At 64.6% G+C, this 22331-nt stretch overlaps 1 protein-coding gene across 4 annotated transcripts in view; it reads right to left on the bottom strand.

Annotated features, from left to right (window-relative positions):
- The window catches only part of ARHGEF25 (Rho guanine nucleotide exchange factor 25), a 28870-nt gene extending 6804 nt beyond the window's left edge, over window positions 1-22066 (bottom strand). Inside the window, exons 1-10 of one of the 4 annotated variants that reach the window (XM_050924631.1) lie at window positions 21944-22066; window positions 15939-16119; window positions 5715-6034; window positions 4775-4864; window positions 2852-2976; window positions 2268-2334; window positions 1788-1891; window positions 1271-1340; window positions 629-718; window positions 143-235 (exon numbers count right to left, since the gene is read on the bottom strand). In XM_050924631.1, the coding sequence (XP_050780588.1) occupies window positions 143-235; window positions 629-718; window positions 1271-1340; window positions 1788-1891; window positions 2268-2334; window positions 2852-2976; window positions 4775-4864; window positions 5715-6034; window positions 15939-16119; window positions 21944-22051 (1248 nt within the window). In that variant the 5' untranslated portion in view covers window positions 22052-22066. Of the gene's footprint in view, window positions 1-142; window positions 236-628; window positions 719-1270; window positions 1341-1787; window positions 1892-2267; window positions 2335-2851; window positions 2977-4774; window positions 4865-5714; window positions 6035-13911; window positions 14132-15938; window positions 16120-18831; window positions 19018-21943 lie in introns of those variants that run through there. The other 3 variants (XM_050924630.1, XM_050924633.1, XM_050924632.1) reach the window with 3 other exon arrangements.
- Window positions 22067-22331: the final 265 nt, after the last annotated feature.

Here is a 22331-nt window from a genome sequence, read left to right on the forward strand (position 1 = left end):
CTTTGGGGCAGAGCATCCCCAGCCCTGGGCAGCAGGGTGTGAGCGGCTGGCTTGAGGGTGGAGCATCCCCAGCCCTGGGCAGCCCGACGTGGGCGGCTGGCTCTGGGGCGGAGCGTGTCTGGCCCTGGCAGACCTTTCTCACCTTGAGCAGCAGCTGGTATTTCATGATCCTCTGCACCGGCTTGATCAGCAGGTCATTGAGCTGCAGCCTGTGGCCCAGCTCCTGCTTCAGCTCCTGGGGAAACAGAGGCAACACATCAGCTCCCTCATGCCCCGCACTGGCCTGGTCCCGCCCACCTCCAGGAGGGTCGGGAGGGGCCAGCCAGGGCAGCAGGGTGGGGGACAGAGGGGGGAAACTGGTGTTCTGGCTGGGGCAATAAGTGTGTGTGTGGGGGGGGTCAGTTTAGCCAGGGCAGCGTTGGGGGTTGGATGGGGTGAGCTGGGGTTTGCTGCTGCAGGAGCGAGGGGGGGTTGGATGGGACAGGTTGCACAGGGTGAGGGGGGAGCATGGGGCAGGTTGCAGAGGGGGAGAGGAAGAGTGTGGGGGGGTCCAGTGGGGGTAACCAGAGTCCCTGCTGTTGGGGGGGGGTCATAGAGGGGCCAGAAGGGGAAACCGGGGTCCCCTCACCTCAAAATAGGAGTCGATGTACTCAGAGACAATGTGCTCCGATTTGGGTTTGTTCTGGCAGTAAACGACGTACATGTGCAAACGGCGCTCCTGGAAGGGAACGGGGGGCAGGTGACAAGAGTCCCCGGCACACGCCAGCACATGCCAATGCACGCCAGTACATGCCAATGCATGCCACAACATGCCCCACACATCCGCACACCCCTCAACACATGCCAGCCCATGCAATCACATGCTACATCATGCTGGAACATGATCTCAAGTCTGTCCCCGCAGGGGGGTGGCGGATGCCAGCCGGACCCTGCGGTAGCCCCCAGCGGAGCCGGTAGGCCCAGCAGTTACGTGCCCACAGGCGAGGTGGCAGCCAGCCCCATGGTGCGGGGCCCTCGCGATGTGGGGCAGGAAGCGGGGGGGGCCTTGGGGGCAGGGCAGTGCCAGGTGCAGGCTGGCGATGCAGGGCTGAGGGTGGGATGGGGCGTGGAGGTAGGGTCCGGGGGCAGGGTGGGGGTGGAGCCGGGGGGCAGGGCAGTGCCAGGGGCAGGCTGGCAAGGCAGGGCTGGGGGTGGGATGGGGCCTGAGGGCAGGGCAGTGCCAGGTGCAGGCTGGCGAGGCAGGGCACATGCAGCAACGTCCGGGACTCACGTGCTTTATAAAGAGCTGCGCCAGCAGGTCCGGGTTGTGCAGACATTTCTCCAGCTCTTTAAGGAAGTAACTGGGGGGGGGGGGGGACAGAGAGGGCTGAGAACCATGGGGCAGACCCCCACCAACCCTCCCCCCCCGCAGCCCCTCAGGCAGCCGGGTGTGCCAGGGGCCGAGCACGCAGCCTGGCATGGGCACCACAAGGGACCATGTCTGGGAGAGGCCAGAACAGGGCACCGGATGGCTGGAAGCAGGGGACTCGCCTGGCACCTGTAGACGTCTCCCTGATCCTGCCAGAGCCCGGGCATCCCCCCTGCAGCGGGCAGAAGAGGGGTGTTGCTGTAGAGATCTCTTAGGGGTATATCTGTGTGTCCCCCCAGCCTATATGTGGGTGGGGAGAGGCAGCCGGCCTGGCCCTGGCAGCACAGGCAGCCCCAGCATCTGGAACAAAGCATTCGGGGGAGTCCCTGGGACCCACGCAGGGGGAGGGGGCTGGGAGGGGTCCCATCCCCTGACTCACTCCTTGTGCCAGTCATAGATCTGGTGGATGTTCCCGAAGATGATCTTGTCCTTGCCCTCCATGTCCTCGGGCACGCCTCGGGCACGCATGGTCGCCATGTAGCCCTGGGGGCAGGAGGGGCGGGTTAGCAGGGAACTGGCACCGGGGGGGCACACAGGGTGGGAGTGGGACTCTGCTGCTGCCCAGACTGGGGCAGGGGGAGTGGGGCTCCCGGTGTGGGGGGCAGGGCTCCTGGTGGGAGGTGCTGGGCCAAGGGAGAAGCATCTGCTCACCCCAGGGAGGGGCAGAGCTCTGGGGCTGAGGGAGGGGTCTGGGGAGAGGCTCTAGGCTGAGGAGGTTACCTGGGGAGGCTCTAGGACTGGGCCTGCTGCTTGCTGTGGGGGGCTGCTCAGGGAGGGGGTCCCTAGGGCTGGTGTCTGGGGAGGGGAGCCCGGGGAGCAGGGGTCTGCCTGGGGAAGGGCGCTCTGCGGGGGTTCACACCTCCACTATCTGGCCCAGGTCCTCCACGTACATCTTCTCCGTCTCCACGAGCTCCGTGAGGACAAACCTGCCCACGGGAGGGAACAGCTAAGTCTGAAATTGGGGACGGGCCGTGGCCCCTTGTGAGACCCCCCATATCCATCAACCCCGTCCCGCCCTCGGCTGCCAGTGGGGAGATGCCTCGGCCCCCTCCCAGCTCAAGCCCAGAGTGATGCCAGGAGAGACTTAGGGTCGAGGTCGCCCTCAACCCCAGGATCCGTCCCTATCAAACCCCTGCAGTGCTGGGGATGCAGCCTCTGTTCCAAGTGCCCCAGGACCCCCCAGCCCTGCCCCTGGCACCCACAGCCCTGCGCCTGCCTGCTGGCACCCCCTACCCAGGAATTCTGTCCCTACCCCCTGACACCTCCCCCCAGGAACCTCCATCCATGACCCCTAGCACCTCCCCTCAGGAACATCCATCCATGCCCCTGGAACCTCCCCCCAGGAACCCCCATCCCCGACCCCTGGCACCTCCCCCCAGGAACCCTCATCCATGGCCCCTGGCACCCCCAGCCCTGTCCCACGGGTGCAGCGGCTCCACTTACATACTCTTTTCTAAGGCACTCTTTCTCTCCTCCTCACTCGTTATCTCTTCTGGGGGTAGCCCAGGGAGCTCTTCAGGGGGGGCCAGGCCTTGGGGGTCACTGGAGATATGAAGGGGGCTGGGGCCCTGCCAGGGGGAGGGGAGACAAAGTTGGGGGCACAGAGCAGCTCTGCCCACTCCCACCCGGGCATTGGCAATGGGCCTCGAGGCTGCTGGGCAAAGAGCCCTGGGAGACCCTGCCAGGTGGGTGGGTGCGGGGGCCCACGGGGAGCAGGGCCAGGGGCCCGGCACCTCAGGTGCATGTGTCAGGGCAGAGCTCCCCCCATAACAGACAAGTTGGCTCTGGCCCTGGAAGGGGCCCTCAGTGGGACACGGAAAACTCCGACCACCTGCCCCCAGCACTGCAGTTGCTGAGCCCCCCAGTCGCTTCCCCCGAGAGCCAGGATGGGGCGGGAGGCACCTCCCATGTGAATGCGTGTGCACAGGAGTGTGTCTGCTTGAAGCACCTGTGTGCACGTGGGGGCACATCTGTGTGTGCAATGGCATGTGTGCAGGGCCTGTCTGTGCATGCATGGGCTTCTCTGTGTGTGGAAAGGGGTGTGCCTGGGGCATGTCTGGGTGTGCACGGGGTGTGTCTGGGTGTGCGTGCGGCATGTCTGGGTCTGCATGGGGTGTGTCTACGTGTGCACAGGGTGTGCATGGGGCATGTCTGGGTGTGCACAGGGCATGCATGGGGTGTGTCTGCATGTGCACGGAGTGGAGGGCGTGTCTGCGTGTGCACAGGGTGTGCGTGGCACGTGTTGGCATGTGCACAGGGTGTGTCTAGGTGTGCATGGGGCATCTGGATGTGCACCAGGGGTATTGCCGAGGGGACTCCTCTGCTCTGTGGAGATGTGGGTTGGGATCTCGGAACCCAAATGGCCAGAGATGCAGTTTCCATAGTTTCCTCCATGGGATGCCCTGGGAACCGAGACCCCATAGCTTGGGTCCGGGGCACAGTCATTGGGGGGGGTGTCAGCAGACCCACCTCAGGCATCGTGCCCCCAGGAGCATCCCAGAGCCCCGCTCCCTGCTCCTGCCCCCCAGCCCCAGGCAGACCCTGCTAGCTGGGGCGGGTCCCTCCAGTGTGTGCAGTAATGGGGAAGTCCTGCCGGGTCCCAACCAGCCCAGCAGCACTCTGGGCAGGATCAGGCCCTGCGAGGGTTAAACGCCCCAGGGACCGGGACTCCTGGGAGTCAAATCCCCCAAGGACCCCCCCACCAGAGTCAATCCCCACAGCAAACCCCCCAAGGGCTGGCCCAGGGTCTGCTTCTCTGTGTCCCAACTCCCAGCCACCCTTGGTACCAGTGGGGCAGGATCTAGGGAGGCGGGGGGGGGGGGGGAGCTAGCAACATGGCCCCCGGGCAGAGCCTGGGAAGCCACCGACAGCGGTTCCAGAGCTAGGACAGGAGGGGGCTGCCTGCAGTGCCACCCCTGCCCCACAGCTCCGTAGGTGGGGAGGGACTGGCCCCTGCTGGGTGAGGGGGACCCCTCCCTTCGTGTGACTCAGCCCACCCCCTGCAGAGAAGCAGGAACAAACCCCCACAGCCTGGCACCCACTCGGGGTCTTGGCACCTGCTCCAGGCTGACGGAGACCATGTGCGTGGGCCGGGGAGGGGGTGGGGGGCTCCGCAAGGGGCACCCTAAGAGGCCAGGTGTGTGCCCACCTCTGGGGTGGCACCACTGCCCCCGCTCATCCCCCAGCCCCTCCGGCATCACTGTTGACCCTTGGCGTGGGTAGGAGGCTCTCAGGGGGCCGGCTGCAGTGCAGAGCGACCTGCCCTGGGGTGGGAGGTGCCGGGGGCAGTGAGGGTGACCTGGGCCCTGAGAGAAAAGTGGGGGTCTCCTGTGGTGCCAGCCCCCGCCCCCAATGCTCCCTCCTCACCTGTGTGCTTGCCTCTGCGGCACCCCCCTCCAGCAGGCTGCACAGCAGAGCCAGGCCCGGCAGTTGCTCGCCCCCCAAGGGGCCCGATTCCTGCAACACAATGGGGAGGGGCGTGGTGTCAGATGGGGGCTAGGACTGCCGCTCTGCCTGGGGCGGGGCGCCAGAGGTTCAGTTTGCCCTGGAGCAGGATGGGGGGGGCTACACCCCCTGCCCCTGATCTCCAACCCCCACAGCCCTCACTCTCCCTCAGGGGGTCAGGTGCCCCCCATGGCGGATCCCCGTTTTCCAGGGGAAACTGAATTCATGAGGCTGTTTTCCCAGCCGGAGGGGGGCAGATTGCGGGCGCTGGGTGTGTCCTGACACATTACCAGCTCCCTGTGCCACCCCGGAACTGCTAACCCAGAGCACCCCCATAGCAATGCCCAGCCCCTGGGAACCCAGCCCCCCATGGCAGTGCCTGGCCCCCAGGCACCCAGCCCCCCATGACAGTGCCCAGACCCGGGAACCCAGCTCCCCATGGCAGTGCCCAGCCCCCAGGAACCCAGACCCCCTATGACAGTGCCCGGCCCCTGGGAAACCGCCGCCCCCATGGCAGTACACAGCAGTGCCCAACCCCCCATAGCAATGCCCAGCCCCTCATGGCAGTGCCCGACCCCAGGAACCCAGCACCCCCATGGCAGTGCCCAGACCCCGGGAACCCAGCCCCACATGGCAGTGCCCAGCTCCTGGGAAACCAGCCCCCCATGGCAAAACCCAGCCCCCCATGGCAGTGCCCAGCCCCCGGGAACCCAGCCCCCCAATGGCAGTGCCTGGCCCCTGGGAACCCAGCCCCCCAATGGCAGTGCCCGGCCCCTGGGAACTCACCCTCTCATGGCAGTGCCTGGCCTCATGGGACCCAGCCCCCCATGGCAGTGCCCATCCCCACCCCCAATGCTCTCACCGTGCCCTTGGGCTCTTGGAGGGCAGCGAGGGGTTCGTTGGCCTTGCCCAGCTGCCCCAGGTCGATGCTTTTCCTCTCCTCCTGCCGGCCGTGCCGCCTGCCCTCGCGCCCGCGCCGGGGCCGACCCTCCGGCTTCCGCTCGCCCTTGGCCAGGCTGCCGGTGCTCAGCTTGCGCACTGGTGTGGTCAGCCACTTCTTGAGGGTGGTGACAGAGCGCCGGGAGCCGGGCGAGCTGGGCGCGGAGCCGGACGAGGGCTGGGGCTGGATGGAGGCCACCGAGGCTGAGATGCTGCCATCACTGCCTGCCACGGAGTAGGACTCTGCGGGAGAGAGGCTGAGGGGGTCAGAGAGCGGGGCAGGCACAGGGTGGTCACAGGGAGAGCAGGGTCCTGGCATGGGGAAGAAGCTCTGGAGGAGCGAGGGCTGACTCTCCGGGTGGGCCGGCGGGTACTCTGTGACAAAGTGGGAATGTTCTTAATGTTTTCTCTGAATACTGCGTGTGTGCCTCAGTTTCCCCTATGCACCTCTCTAGTGTCTGGGGTGGGGGGTGATTGTTGCAGAGCACTAGGGGGCCAGTGTGATGGGGTCTGCACAGAGAATGGCCGACACCCTGTCTTCTGGCAACTGATGGCCTGGGCCCCTCCCCTGCAAGGTGCCAGCTGCAGGTGTTGGAGAACGAAGGGAACAGGTGCCTCCTGGCCCAGGGAAAGAGGCAAATGGGAGGCGGGGGAGGCTGGAGAGTTTTCAGTTTGGAGCTGGCTGGGGAAATGAAGGGGGCCAGACAGGGCTCTGGTCTCCCTGGCCCCCCAAGATGGACCCGACTGAGGGGGTCCTGTTGTCTGTACCTGCAAGACCTGTCCTGGACCGTGCTCCTGTCATCTAATAAACCTTCTGCTTTACTGGCTGGCTGAGAGTCCCAATGAATCGCAGAAAGCCAGGGGTGCAAGGCCTTGCCTCCCCGAAACTCTGTGACACTCCATGGGGTGTGGCATGGGGGTGTGGAGAGCCAAGGGGCACCCTGAGCAGGCATGGAGGACGGGGCACAGAGACATGCTGGGGGCTCTCACATGCGATCCTCCGGGGGGGAGGAGGGACACACACAGAGCAGAGATAGCGTTTGGGGGGTCATGCCCTGGGTGGCTTGAGAGGGTGCCAGGTGGGCGTAGAGGGGGGCTGCTGTGGGTGGGCAGGGCTGGCAGCTTTTTTCCAGGCCCAGGAGAGAAGCTAAGTCTCTCCGGGGCCCGGTTGGCAGCTTGGGGTAAAATGCCTGCGAAGGGACGACTCAGGCCCTGAGCAGCCCAGCTGGAGCCGCCATTAGCCCCTGGGTTTGCAGCACAGTGGGGCAACACAGAGGCCTACATGTCCAGGCCCCCAACCCTCAGCCCCACAGTGGGGAGCGCTGGCAGCGGAAGGGGTTCTGGGACTTAGCCCAGCTCAGAAATCTAATCCCTTCTATTCCAAACAATTCCAGCTGCGGAACGGAGCCGGCGCCGGAGGGCCCTGGCACGTCAGCTGCAGCCTTGTCCTCTCTGTCCTGCAGACCCCCTGCAAAGCCCCCTGCCCTCCCCACAAGCCCAAGTGCTCAGGGCCCATGGACATTTCAGGCCCCAGGGACCGGGGCCTAAAAGGGAGCAGAGTGAGCTTTTTGGATAATCGGGTCCAGGGAGTGCATGCGAGACAAACATGAGAAGCAATTAAGCTCCTTTATGGCACGAGAGAGACAAAACCACAAGAGCCACCACCCAAAGCACCAGCCAGTCAGGAATCTGAGCTATGGGGATGAGGGGCCTCCAAGGGGGGCCTGAATGCAAACCCAGTGGGCTGGGGATCATTTGGATGAAGCTGCGGCTACCTGAAGAGAAGCAGCAGAAAAAGCACAGGAACAAGGCCCTGAGAGCAGCCTAGAGAGTGTGAGAGCTTTGGGCACAGCACGGGCTGGGAAGGGGCTTGGGATGGGAACAAAGCACCAGCCTCACGCTGTTTGATTCCTGCTGCCTCGGGGGAAACAGGACTTTGTCGATACGCAGGATTGCATCAAAGATCCCAGCTCCAGCTGTGATTCCTCCCCCCACCGGAAACAACCCCCTGTCCCCTATCTCCCCCACCTTGCCTCTAGCCCATTTTGAACCCATACTTTACCCAGCTGGGGAGCCTCATCCCAGCCCCATCTCCTGGGAGGGACAGCAAGGGAGGCGCCTCCCCAAAGCAACGGAGCTGGGGAGAGAACCCAGGAATCCGAGTCCTGGGTTCGCAGGAGCGCCCCCTGCCGTCTGCTTTGGAGAAACTGGAAAATGCATTCGAGAAGCAAGAAACGTTCCCTCACGCTGGACCCCCCCCATCCCCTCCCTGAGGGAGACCCTTCCCCTGCCACCCCTCAGCACAGCTATCAGTCAGCAGCAAAGCCTGTAGCAGGCAGGATGGGGAAGGGAAGGTCCCCCCAGCAGGGCCCAGCAAGGCTGGGGGGGCCGGCGTGGGCTGGGCCAGCACCTGGCGGGAGGTGATAATCCCATGCAGCGAGACTGCACCTGCTCTCGAAATAACCTCGCCTGCGTCAGGAGCCAGAGACGTGTCAAGCCGCCGGCACGGGCACCTCGCCCCACCCACGTGGCCACGCCAGCAGGGGCGAGGTGGAGAGGCCTGGGCACACTGGTAGGGTATCATGCCACCCCCCCAGGAGAGGGGCTCCCTCGGACATCTGCTCAAGCCAGCACCTCCCCCCCTGAGCTGGGGAGTGGCCCTGGCATGAGGACAGAGGCCCATGGAATGCGGGGGGCAGCAGGGGAGCATCCCATGGGCCAGCCTGGCACAAGCAACAGGGCATGGTTATTGGCTCCCAGGCCCCGGCAGGGGCTGCTCCCAGATGCCCCCCCAGCAGCCCCTACTCTCTCCCTAGGGATCAGGAGGTGCCCCCCTGAACCCTCCGGCACCAGCATCCTGCCCCCACGGCCCAGCTCCCGGGACCCGCCCCCCCCACCGTGCACCAGGGAGGGGCCACACACTCGCTGGGGGGACGTGCATGGAGAGGTTCTTGGCGAGTAGCCGGCCTATTCCACCAGCTGTTCCCGGGGCAGGGCGGGAGGGGGCGGGGGCCGAGCCTTGGGATGGGCAGGGGAGGGGCAGGGGATTGTGTGACTTGAGTTTGGTCCTTTATCATTTAGTTTTCTTTTAAAGGCTCCTAACGACCCAGGGGTGGGTGGCAGAGTGGGGGGCAGGGCCCCAGAGATGGGGTTTAGGAGTCTGCAGCAAACAGGTGCCCCCCAGTGGGGAAAAGCCCCGTACCCCACTCCCTGCCCCCTTGAGCCAGGCAGTGCCCTCGCCCCCGGGGGCCGGATCAGAGCCAGTGCCCTCTAGACGGGAAAGGCCCCATGCCTCATTCCCTGTGTCAGCCAGTGCCCTCACCCGGGGGCCGGATCAGAGCCAGTGCCCTCTAGAGGGGAAAGGCCCCATGCCCCATTCCCTGTGCCAGCCAGTGCCCTCACCCAGGGGCCGGATCAGAGCCAGTGCCCTCTAGAGGGGAAAGGCCCCATGCCCCATTCCCTGTGTCAGCCAGTGCCCTCACCCAGGGGCCGGATCAGAGCCAGTGCCCTCTAGAGGGGAAAGGCCCCATGCCCCATTCCCTGTGCCAGCCAGTGCCTTGCCCCGGATCAGAGCCACGTGATGCTCTCAGTAACGTTGGGGATCCCTGCACTGGCCAGTTCGCCCTAGGAAGCCCCCCAGGGCGGTGCTGGTGCCAGGGCTGAGATGGGGGAGCTGGGTGGCCGTGGGGGAGAGGTCAGCTGCAGTGCTGGGGCTGAGGCTGGTGTGGAGCATGGCTGGGACGGCGGCCAGGCGCCCGAGCCAAGCAAAGGCAGCTGTGTTCGCTGTCTCCCCAGCCCTCCCGCGCCCAGGCTGGCACTGGGCACCAGGCTTAACATGCAGAGGCCTGGCAGCCGGTGCCAGCCACGCCCCAGGGTGGGCGGCGCTCAGCGTGGCTGGATTTACTGAGCCCCGGGGACAGGCCTGTGGGCTGAGCAACCCCTGCTAGCGGAGATAGGAGAACCCAGGAGTCCTGGCTCCCAGCCCTCCCCCCTGCTCTAACCACTAGACCCCACTCTCCTTCCAGAGCCAGGGATGAAACCCAGGAGTCCTGCCTCCTCGCCCCCCACCCCAACCAAAGAGAGATGAGCAGGGCACGTGGCTGACTCAGAACAGAGGGTGCTGAGGGGCACCTCTCTGCAGCACCCCTGGATGGTGAGGGGCCATGTGGGACCTTTGGGGGGCAATCTGGGAAGACATCCTCCAACAGAAAAATACTGGAGGGGGAGTCAGGTCCCTGCTGCCCTTTCTGGGGGCGGGGGAGCTGCTGCAGTGAAGTGGGGACTCCAGTAGGCAGGCGGGGTGGGGAGGGGTGGCGCTAAGACCTGCCCCACACTGGGGCTGGTCTCTGGGGGAGGGGCTTCCAGGCAGCAGCCAGGGGGTTAAGTGCAGGGCACTCCGCCCCCCCCCCACCCATCCCGGGATGCTGCCAACATTTTTCCCATTACGTTCTGTTTATTTTAATGAGGCTGACAAAAAAATGTTGATTTTATTATTGTATAAACAGGCCGGGCTGGGGGGGTGCAGGCCCCGGGCTGGGGGCGGGGCAGGGGGCTTGGGAGGAGGGGGCAGTACGATCAGCCTGGGTGGAAGAGAATTGGCTGGGGGGGGGGTAAGAGACCAGAGAACTCAGGGTTTGGGAAGCCAGCTGGGGGGGGACCTGGGGAGATCAGCTGGGGGAGGAGCCAAGGAGCTGGGGGGGGGCGTCAGCTGAGGAAGGAGCTGGGGGTTGAGTGGAGGTCAGCTAGGGGAGGAGCCAGTGAGCTGGGGGAGGAGCCTGGGGGTGTCAGCTGTGGGGGACACAGGGAGATCAGCTGGGGGAGGACCCCAGACTCACTGGGCAGCCAGCGCCCCCCTCCCCACCCCATGGCTCCAGGCCCCGCTGCACGGGGCAGCCACAGAGCCTGGGAGCAACAGGACACTACTGCTGACTCAGCGGGTTTGCTAGGCGGGTGGGGGGAGGCGGGGCTGTCTATGCTGCGCCCCCTCCCTCCGTAAGCTCATCCCTCCCACACAGAGCCCTCCCCAGGCATTGGGAGCCGAACCCTGTGCAGGGGGGGGGAACCCTGCCAGGGGAAGGAAACCTGGGGCTGGGGGGGCAGCTGGGGGCTGTCCAGCAAGGCGTAGGGGTGGAGGGGTGTCTGACCAGGGCTCAAATTGTCCGTGGTCACAACGGCTCCATTTCGGAGTAGGGGGTTCGCACCGGAGAGACCTGTGGGGAGATCAGGTGGGGTCCCTGTGGCCTGGGGTGTTCCCCAGGGCTCAGCCCTGTCCTGCTGGGACCCCCTGAGGGAAGCGCGGGTGCGACCGGCCCCTCTGGCACTCAGGGGAGCTGGGAGCTTTGGACCAACACGGGGGGGGGGTCCCCAGATTCCAGGCCAAAGGGGGCAGATGGGCAGGGAGGAAGCTGTGTCGCCTCTGGCTCCACACTAGGTCCTGCCCCAGGGCTGCCCCCTCCCTGGCCATCAACCACGTCCCCCCAGGCCGCTTGGCTGACCAAGCCCCCCATCACCCACAGAGGGGTCAGACTCCTGCCAAACGATGCCAGCAGGAGCAACCCGCCAATAAGATCCCAGTCTGGCGAGAGACTCTATGCAGCCCGCAGCCCTGTGCCCTCCAGCAAGCTGCCAACAAAGGATCCCCGTCTGCCCAGTCCAGAGCTTCTGGGAGACCCTACAGCAACAAACCAGTCTGGGTACAGCCACGTAACCCCAGAAAGACCCTACAATAACACACCAGTCTGGGTACAGCCACGTAACCCCAGAAAGACCCTACAATAACACACCAGTCTGGGTACAGCCACGTAACCCCAGAAAGACCCTACAATAACACACCAGTCTGGGTACAGCCACGTAACTCCACAAAGACCCTACAATAACACACCAGCTGTGACGTGTGTGTGTGTGTGTAGGGAAGGAATTCTCAGCAACAAAAGAGAATTTCAATGCCAGGTTTCTGAGGAGAGCCTCAAGCCTGAACGGGGGAGGGGTCTGCTGCGCTGAGTGCATCTGGGGGGTGGGGACAAGACAGAATGTGAACCCCAGGCAAGGGTTAGGGTACCCATACACCGAGCAGAGCCCCACCCCTCTCCCGGGGCTGGGGATAGAACCCAGGAGTCCTGGCTCCCAGTCTCACCCCCAGTCTAGCCCACTAGACCCCACTCCCCTCCCAGAGCCAGAGATAGAACCCAGGAGTCCTGGGCTGAGAGCAGCCCCCTCTCTGCACTCATCTAATTCTCTACCATTAAGCAGGTGAAAGCCCCGCTTGGCGCAGCCAGTCACGTGCCAGGTGGGGGCTGAGGTCGGTGGGTATTGGGGGCGAGGGGACGTGGATGTGGCAGTGTGGAGGCTGGTGACTGGAAAGCGGCTCTCTCCTGGCAGCTTGGGTGCCCCGTCCCCTGACACTGGGTCCCTAGCACCCCTACAGCTTGTCCAGCCCCCAACACCAACCCAGGACACCTCCTGGCACTGAGACCCTCCCCGTGATTCCTGGCACTGGGACATCCCCCCGCCACTGCCAGTGACCCAGGCCTGTGGGGAAGGGGCAGAGGTCCTGGCACTAGGGGCAGCTGGTCTGCACTGCGCCCCATCAGCCCGCTCTGCCCTCAGGCTGGCCAGCTTGGGGGCGCTCTCGAGAGAGACAGCATTGGGCTGCAGCTCCCAGAGAGGATCCCCTAGCGGCCATGAACAGCACCACTGTGCCCCCAAGTGAGTGGTCACACACGCACCCCCAGGGTACCCTGGACTCCCAGCCCCCACTGCTCTAACCCCCTAGCCCCCATTCCCCCCTAGAGCTGGGGATAGAACCCAGGAGTCCTGGACTCCCAGCCCCCACTGTTCTAACCCCCTATTCCCCATTCTCCCCCAGAGCTGGGGATAGAACCCAGGAGTCCTGGACTCCCAGCCCCCACTGCTCTAACCCCCTAGCCCCCATTCCCCCACAGAGCTGGGGATAGAACCCAGGAGTCCTGGGCTCCTAGCCCCCACTGCTCTAACCCCCTAGCCCCCATTCTCCCCCAGAGCTGGGGATAGAACTCAGGAGTCCTGGGCTCCCAGCCCCCGCTGCTCTAACCCCCTAGCCCCCATTCTCCCCCAGAGCTGGGGATAGAACCCAGGAGTCCTGGACTCCCAGCCCCCACTGCTCTAACCTGCTAGCCCCCATTCCCCCCCAGAGCTGGGGATAGAACCCAGGAGTCCTGGACTCCCAGCCCCCACTGCTCTAATCCGCTAGCCCCCATTCCCCCTCCGACCCAACCTGGGGATAGAACCCAGGAGTCCTGGACTCCCAGCCTCCACTGCTCTAACCCACTAGCCCCCCCTGCCCTCCAGAGCTGGGGCTAGAACCCAGAAGTCCTGGGCTCCCAGCCCCCACTGCTCTCACTCGCTAACCCTCACTCCCCCACAGAGCTGGGGCTAGAACCCAGGAGTCCTGGCCTCCCAGGACACCCACCCCCCGTCCAGCTATGCCAGTGCCCCTCAATCCTGACCCACATGCCCCAGCCACGGTGCCACCGGAGATGCCCCCCCCGGTCACAGGGCCACCCCGGACACCTCCCCCATCCAGCTCTGCCAGTGCCCCTCAATCCTGACCTGCAGCCACCAGCTTGACCAGCCCTTGGCTCCCCCAGCTCTGCTGATGCCCCTCAACCCAGGGAAGAGGAGCTGCCCCTGAGTACAGAGCACCCCCCGGAGAAGGGCGGGGGGTGGGGATGCTGCAGGACCCTCACCCAGCATGGATAGAGCAGTGGAACTGAGCAGCTGGGACAGGGCACCTCCTCCCCCAGACTGTGAGGTTCCCCCTCCCGATACACCCTGGGCCGCCCACAAACTCCCACCGCGGACACACCAACCCACCCCAGGACCCAGTCCTTAACCCTGACCGACGCACCAGTCCCCTCCCCCTCAGCCCCCCCCAGCCCCAAATCTGCCCTTCTCTCTTGGTGCAAACTTCGCCTGCCCCCCATGCGCCTGTTGGCACAGCTGCCCTGGGCAGCGGGGCGAGGCCAGGGGGCATCTACAGGCTGAGCTGCTGCCCGCTGTGCCGTACCCCAGAGAGGTGCCCGCAGGGGCCGGCGCCCCAGTGAAGGGGGGGAGAGGGGTGTTGGGGGAGGGGAGTCACTGACCTCGCGCCCGGGCGTCACAGCAGCTGCACTTGGCGAGGACTTTGCGGAACAAATGTTGGCAGGAGCAGCCCTGCTGATGCCCCCCTTTCATGGTGCCACCCGGCCGTGCTGGGCACCGGCGCCCGCTGCCCGAGAGGTGCCAGCCATAGACCGGGCAGCGGGGGGGGGGCAGTGGGCGGCGGGAATTGGGGCACGGAGCCGGGGGGCCCAGGGCTCCTGCCCGCTGCACGCTCAGCGCTGGAATAACAGGGCTGGGGCTGGGGCTGAACTGAGCTGCCAGCGAGGAGGAGCCTGGGCTTTCCCTCCCCCCTCTCCATCCCTCCATCCCTCCCCCTCTCCCTGCCTCCATCCCTCGCTCCCTTGGGCTCGGGCTCTTCCCAGCCCAGGCTGCAGCCAGACTGCAGAGGCGCAGACCTGCAGCGGGGAGCACCTGGCGCTGGGCAGCCGAGGGTCCCGGGCGGGTCCCAGCTTGTGCCCTCGCCAAGGCCTGGCAGGGCATGGGGGCAGCCCCAGCTGCCTGCCCTCCTCCTCCAGTGAGGAGGCCACAGCCGGGGATGGGGGGAGCTTGTGGCTAATGGGAGGGAGTGACTCCTTTGCCCCAGAGCAAGGGGGACTGAGCCCCAAGGGGGGGGCTGAAAGGTGCAATTGGACCCTCCCCCTCTGGGGAAAAGCAGAGCAAGAGGCCTGTGTTGTTTGGATCGGCCCCTCCAATATTAATCACTGCCCCCCCCCAAGTGCACTGCGGGGGAGCCATCCATCTGCCCGCACCGCAGTGCCATCTGCTGCCCGTCGCCCCCCAGCCTGGGGCCGGAGCCAGCGCCTGAGTCACCGCCCGGAGCCTGGCACCGGCTCTGCCATTTCTAGGGCCACCGCTGGGGGTGAGGGACATGGGGGATGGAGGGGGGCAGGGAAGTGGGGCACGATCCTGGGTGCGCCTCACCCCCCCGGCGCAGGCCCCACCCCACAGAACCTTCAAAACAAACCACAGGGGTTGTCTCTCAGACAGCCCAGCGGCCCCCCAGCCCCGCGCGAGCCACGTACCCCTGCCCCTGGGGGTCTGTGCCAACCGGCCCGAGGGCACTAGGAAGGGACAGTCACTGGACCGGCAGGGGCTGCGGGTCGGGACCAGCAGAACTGGCTGCGGGGCCATTCCCGGGGCATCTGGGCCTGTGAGGCAGCTGTGGGGCCAGCCCCACACTGGGCTGGGATGTACCACGTGAATGAGACTGGCTGGCACATGGGGGACAGGGAATGGAGCAAGGGGCTTGTCCCCTCTAGGGAATGGAGCAAGGGGCCTGTCCCCCCCCAGCTCTAGGGGGCACCAGCTCCCATCCGGCCCTGGGGCAGGACTGACAAATTCAGTGACCTTGGGAGAAATAATTGGGGTGGGGGAGCTCAGCTCAACCTGCGGAAGGGGAGATCAGCTCAACCTGCGGGGGGCGGGGCAGCCACAGCATGGAAACCATCGGCACCAGCCGGCCCCCTTACTGGCCAGCTCAGTGGGGAGGCTGGGGCTACACAGACCAAGGGGCCGGAGTGTCCCTTGTGTGTGGGTCAGGCCAGGGTCTGGGGGGTGGGGTTCATGCTGTTCCCCCACTTGGGACAGACGCAGGATTTCTCCAGACGTGTGTCAGGACAGAGCCCCCAGCGCCTCTCAGCAAACTCCCCCCGAAAAGGCCCTGAGGGGGCCGCTGACTCCAGGACGTCTGGCTGGAGGGGCTGATTTGTCTGGAGCAGAACTGGGGATGGCTGTAGTCCCCGCTCCTGGACCCCCTCCCCATGTCTCAGCTGCTCTCTGGGGCTCCCCAGGCCAATCCCTCCCTCACTAGCCCCAGCCCCCAGCCCCGATCCCTCCTCATGCCAGCGCGAAGCCCACGGACCAGTTCAGGGGGTGCTAATTCGTGCTCTTGGCTGTCACAGCTTCGGGGACACAGCTGGGGGGTTCTGAGCACGAGCTACAAGCCCCCGGCCAAGGCCCCAGAGACCTGGGGGGCAGACAGGCGCAGGGGGACCGGAGCTGGCCTCACCTTCTTCTGAAGGGCAGGTGTCTGGGGCCTGGTCCACGCCATGGGGCACGGGGGGCCCCGGTGCTGCTGGCCTGCTCTGGGGGTCCCCGCCATGCGGCTCCCCATTCCCTGCAGGGGCCTCGGAGTGGCCGTGCTCCGGCCGCATCTCGTCCCCCGGCCCCTCCGAGCACAGATCCGGCAGCTGGAAGGGAGGACAGACAGGTTGGAGGGAGTGGGGAGGGACAGGCAGAACAATGCCAGAGAACAGTGCTGGGTCCCCCCCAGTCCTCCCTCATGCCCACCTGTTCCAGCTGGAGGCAGAGCCTGGGCACTGGCTTTGCTGACTTGTTTCCTGGTGCTGCTGGAGCAGCCAAGGCATTGGCACCGGCCATGGCCGTACCCAGCCCCCCCTGCACCCTCACCAGGGCGGGGGGGTGTCAGCCACTGTCACTGATCACTCCTCACCCTCCGCCACCGCTTCCTGCTCAGAGACTCCCCAGACTGGGGCCAACCCAGGGAGGGGTCCCGGCTTGGATCCCTCGGACACGGAAAGAGGAGCTTGTTTCCTGCCGGACTGCCACCCACAAAAGAGCTTGTTATTGTAGGGTCTCTAAGCGCTGGGTGTCATGCTCGGGTTTGTTATTGTAGGGTCACTCTGTTTTGTTATTGTAAGGTCGCTCTGGTTTGTTATTGTAGGGTCTCTAAGTGCTGGGTGTCATGCTCCGGTTTGTTATTGTAGGGTCGCTCGGGTTTGTTATTGTAGGGTTTCTATAGCACTGGGCGTCATGCTCTGGTTTGTTATTGTAGGGTCTCTAAGTGCTGGGTGTCATGCTCCGGTTTTTATTGTAGAGTCGCTCTGGTTTGTTATTGTAGGGTTGTCCCTTTGTCTCCTGATATTTTTAAAAGAAAAATGTGTTTGGAAGCACGGTCCAGAACCCCAACCCCTTCCCCCTGAGAAGGGCAGGGGGCTGTGGGCTGCTCTGATGGGGGGAGGGGTTGCCAGCTGATCTGGGGACAGGCAGGGATGGGGCCGTGAGCTCCCCCGGAGCAGAGCCCTCCTGTCTGACGAGACTCCCTGCACTGCAGCCCCCCGCCTTTGGCCGCTGCTCCTCCCTAATTCAGACGTGGCTCCCTGAGCCTCAGCCCCAGCCCTGAATGCTCAGGGAGGGACAGGCTGAGAGTCAGCAACATGTGGAGAGGTGGGGGTGTCCCCGGCTTGAGATTCTGCCCCTTGAGTTACCTTTAAAAACGCTGCTAATACAGCAGCCACTGAAGCGCCTGCCATGTTGCATGAACAACCCTACAATAACAAACCAGCATGCACCCCCCAGGCCCCCTGAGAGACCCTACAATAACAAACCAGCATGCACAGCCCCAGTGCTCCAAGATACCCTACAATAACTGACCAGCATGCACCCCCCAGGCCCCCCGAGAGACCCTACAATAACTGACCAGCATGCACCCCCCAGGCCCCCTGAGAGACCCTACAATAAAAACCAGTATGCACAGCCCCAGTGCTCCGAGACACCCTACAATAACTGACCAGCATGCACCCCCCAAGCCCCCTGAGAGACCATACAATAACAAACCAGCACAGTCCCAGTGCTCCGAGACACCCTACAATAACTGACCAGCATGCACCCCCCAAACCCCTCAAGGGACTCTACAATAACAAATCAGCATGCACCCCCCAAGTCCCCCGAGAGACCCTACAATAACAAACCAGCATGCACAGCCCCAGTGCTCCGAGACACCCTACAATAACTGGCCAGGATGTACCCCCGAAGCCCCCCAAGGGACTCTACAATAACAAACCAGCATGCACCCCCCAAACCCCCTGAGAGACCCTACAATAACAAACCAGCATGCACCCCCCAGGCTCCCTGAGAGACCCTACAATAACAAACCAGCATGCACAGCCCCAGTGCTCTGAGACACCCTACAATAACTGGCCAGGATGCACCCCCCAAGCCCCTGAGAGACCCTACAATAACAGACCAGCATGTAGAGCCCAGTGCCCCAAGAGACCCTACAATAACAAATAACATGCAATCGAGAGATCCCACACTAACAAACCAGGCTACCTGCAGTGCCTCAGCGGGAAGGATCTGCAGGGTGGGGTATTTATACCCCCCATCCCTGGGACTGTCTCTGCCCCACACCAGGAACCCTGTTTGCTGGGGGTGGAGGGGTCCAGGCTCTCTCTTGAAGCTCTGCTCTAACCAGTCTCTCTCACACACACAGGAATGAAGCCTCTGGGCACCCACCCAGGGGGAAGGGGAAGGGGAGTCTGGGGGGATCCCTCTGCCCAACAGTTGGGAAACACTCCATGAGCCGGAGAGGAGCAGCATCAAGGCCGCAAAAGTCCACAGCCCCATGTGCCAGCACTGGGGGCACAGCCCCATTAGTGACCCCCACCAGACCCCACAGTCAGCCCCACATGGCCTGTGTAATTCCTTTTGCACGGCCCCCCAGCCACCCTGCACAGCTGCCCCGCACATCCCCCCCGAACACCCCTAAAGAGACCCCCAATTACCCCCACATGGGTCCTTCTGCCATCCTGCACAGCCACCCGACTGCCTCTGCAGAGACTCCCCGATTACCCCCACATGGCCCCCCAGCCACCCTGCACAGCCCCCCCAAGATCCCTTGCAGAGACCTCCCAATGGCCTCCATACAGACCCTCCAACCCCCTCTTCAGAGATCCCCCCCAATTGCCCCTAGACCACCCTCCCATCACCCCAGCACAGAGCCCCTGACTGCCCCTGGGCACCTCCCCTGTCCGGCTGGCCCAGCGCAAACAGGGGACCCAGATGGTCCTGAATCCCCTGCACCAGCCCCACATGCTCCCCAGAGATGTCATGTGGCTCTGACATCCCCAGGAGCTGCCCCTGGCCCCATCCCAGGCCCTTACCCACTGCTGGCTGGGGAGGGCCATGGAGGTCAGGATATCGGCCATGGCCCCCAGCATCTGGTCCGTGCGCCCCGCTGCCTGGTGAGGTGCCTTCATGGCCGGGGGCCCCACTCCCACCTCACTGCCCCCAATGGCTCCCTGCTCCAGCACGAGGCTGGAGGCGTCTGGGGGCAGCATGGGCGCAGGGCGGAGCCGCGGGCATCCTGCCCGTGTGGCAGCCGAGCATGACCGGGATTGCTAAACAGCAACGGATCCTGCGTGGCTCCGAGCCGAGGCCCCCGTCCCAGCCCCCCGCTCCACCGCAGCTACCATAACTTCTCTGCTACAAGCTGCTACCCTCCCCGGCCCCACCACCACCCCTTTTCTCCTGCCTCCTCCCTATCTGCTCCCCGGCCTTGGGAGAGCACAGGGGAGGAGCCGGGGGGGCTTAGACTCCCCCAGGACAGCACTCAGAGTCGGAGGGAGCTCAGCGGCAGGGCTGCCTTTGGAATGAAAGAGGGACCCGTGATCTAGAAACCAGGGTCTAGAAATCACCAGGCCCAGAGGAGCCGGGGGCTATGAACCGTCAGGCCCAGCTGAGCTGGGGGCTATGAACCATCGGGCCCAGCTGAGCTGGGGGCTACGAATCGCCGGGCCCAGCTGAGCTGGGGGCTACGAACTGCCGGGCCCAGAGGTGCCGGGGGCTATGAACCGCCGGGCCTTGGCACAAATGAAGCACTGCTCAGCGGGCATCGCTGCTCCGGCTGGGAGGGCAAAGGGTAGCACAGGGTGGCCAGATCTGGCTCAATCTAGTCCCACAGGAGACCAGCTCAGCCCAGCCCCAGGCCTGGGGGGGGGCGGCGTCTGGAAGGTCTCTCAGTGCCCCCAGGGGAGCTGCAGACTCAGCTCCGCAGGTGTCCTGGGCTCAGCTGGGGCAGGGGAGGCCCCTAGGAAATTGGGAGCTGGTTCCAGGCCAAGGTGAGGAGCCAGCGGGGCAGTGGAGGGTGAGGGGGCAGGATATGGAGAGGCTCAGGCCACTGACAGTGCCCTAGAGAGAAATTTTTTGGCAGTGCTGCAGGGCAGAAAGCCCCAGTTGGCTCCCTGTTCCCCCATAGCCCTGTGATTATGGTTGGGAACTCCCCCAGAATCAGGGCCATCCCGCTGCCCCCTATAGCCCAGTAATTATGGTCGGGGACTCCCCCAGAATCAGGGCCATCCTGCTGCCCCCTATAGCCCAGTAATTATGGTTGGGAGCTCCCCCAGAATCAGGGCCATCCCGCTGCCCCCTATAGCCCAGTAATTACGGTCGGGGACTCCCCCAGAATCAGGGCCATCCTGCTGCCCCCTATAGCCCAGTAATTATGGTTGGGAGCTCCCCCAGAATCAGGGCCATCCCGCTGCCCCCTATAGCCCAGTAATTACGGTCGGGGGCTCCCCCAGAGTCATGGCCATCCCGCTGCCCCCTATAGCCCAGTAATTACGGTCGGGGGCTCCCCCAGAATCAGGGCCAGCCCACTGCCCCCTATAGCCCAATAATTACAGTCGGGGGCTCCCTCAGAGTCATGGCCATCCCGCTGCCCCCTATAGCCCAGTAATTACGGTCGGGGGCTCCCCCAGAGTCATGGCCATCCCGCTGCCCCCTATAACCCAGTAATTACGGTCGGGGACTCCCCCAGAGTCAGGACCATCCCGCTGCCCCCTATAGCCCAGTAATTACGGTCGGGGGCTCCCCCAGAGTCATGGCCATCCCGCTGCCCCCTATAGCCCAGTAATTACGGTCGGGGGCTCCCCCAGAATCAGGGCCAGCCCACTGCCCCCTATAGCCCAATAATTACGGTCGGGGGCTCCCTCAGAGTCATGGCCATTCCGCTGCCCCCTATAGCCCAGTAATTACGGTCGGGGCTCCCTCAGTCATGGCCATCCCGCTGCCCCCTATAACCCAGTAATTACGGTCGGGGACTCCCCCGGAGTCAGGACCATCCCGCTGCCCCCTACAGCCCAGTAATTACGGTCGGGGACTCCCCCAGAATCAGGGCCATCCTGCTGCCCCCTATAGCCCAGTAATTACGGTCGGGGGCTCTCCCAGAGTCAGGGCCAGCCCTTTGCCCCCTATAGCCCAGTAATTACGGTCGGGGGCTCTCCCAGAGTCAGGGCCATCCCACCGCCCCCTATAGCCCAGTAATTACGGTCGGGGACTCCCCTGGGACGTTCATTTCCTGCCATTTCTCTCCCACTTTCCAAAGTCAAAACACATTTTTGAAGCCCGAGCTCGGAGGAGCCGGAGCCACAGCCAGAGCCCCTCCCCCATTCCCCCGCCACGCAGAACCTTCCCCCCGCATCCTCCCGCCCCGCCCCCGCCACGCAGGACCCTCCCCCCATCCTCCTGCCCTGCCCCTCCCCCACCTCGCAGGACCTTCCCCCCCATCTTCCTGCCCCCACATCCTCTCCCCCCCACGCCACGCAGGACCTTCCCCCACACGCCTGCCCTGCCACGCCCCTCCCAGCCCTCGCCACGCAGGAGCCTCCCCCTCTCCTAACCTACCCCACTGCGGCCATGCAGGACCCCTGCCTCCCATCCCCCACCTGGCACGCAGGACTATGCTCCGTGTCCCCCCCCCCCCGGGCCCCATCACAACCACAACTCTTCCCCCCCACCTCAGGCTCCCGCCCCACCCACTTTGCAGTCCTCTGTCCCTCTCACTCATGCCAGCCACCTTCTCCCCCCTCCCCCGAGCCCCTTGCTGCTTCCCCCTCCCCTGCACAGACCCCTCCCATGGCAGTTTGCTGCTCTACCCCTCACGCCCCCTCCCAAGGTACCAAATTCTCCCTCCTCCTCCGAATGAGCTTGGAGGGAGCCCTGAGCTCCCAGCTCCTGTAGGACATGCTCAGCACATGGGGACTCACCTCCCCCTCGCTGCCTGCTGGTTTGTTATTGTAGGGTCTCCTGGGCTGAGCATGCTGGTATGTTATTGTAGGGTTGCTCGGGCTGGATTCCTCCCCCTGATAGAGCTGACAAGCTGCTCCCTCCATGGGGATGTTAGCCACAGAGGCCCCTGTCCCCCATCCCCTGCACTGGCCCCCCCACGCTGAGACCACTAGACCCTGGAGATGGGACCCAGGCAGTCAAACCTACCTGGGCTGCGTCTCCTGGCTGGCAGCAGCAAAGCCCCTTGGCCGCTCCTTCCTGGGCCGCAGGAGGCCTGAGCCTGCAGCTTTCCAGCCAGAAACTGCAGCTCAGCATGAATAATTTACTGTGCTCCAGGAAGCCTTAATAGGCGGCCTGTGCTGCGGGAGGTGGGGGGCTGACCCTGCCCACGCTCACACCCTCCTGCCAAGGTAGGTGTGCAGGAGCACGGCTGTCTCAGCCCCAGGGACAGCGCCCTCCCCTGGCTCAGCCACGCCCAGAGGGGAAGGCGAGTGCTGAAAATGCAGCTGCCTCTGGGGAGGAACAGCCCCACAGGAACAGGCTAGACCAGGAAACCTGGCATGTCCAGGTAAGCCTGAGCTGGGATTTAGCCAGG

The sequence above is a fragment of the Gopherus flavomarginatus genome, chromosome 16 (genome assembly GCF_025201925.1).
Source record: "Gopherus flavomarginatus isolate rGopFla2 chromosome 16, rGopFla2.mat.asm, whole genome shotgun sequence".
Taxonomy (NCBI): Eukaryota; Metazoa; Chordata; order Testudines; family Testudinidae; genus Gopherus; species Gopherus flavomarginatus.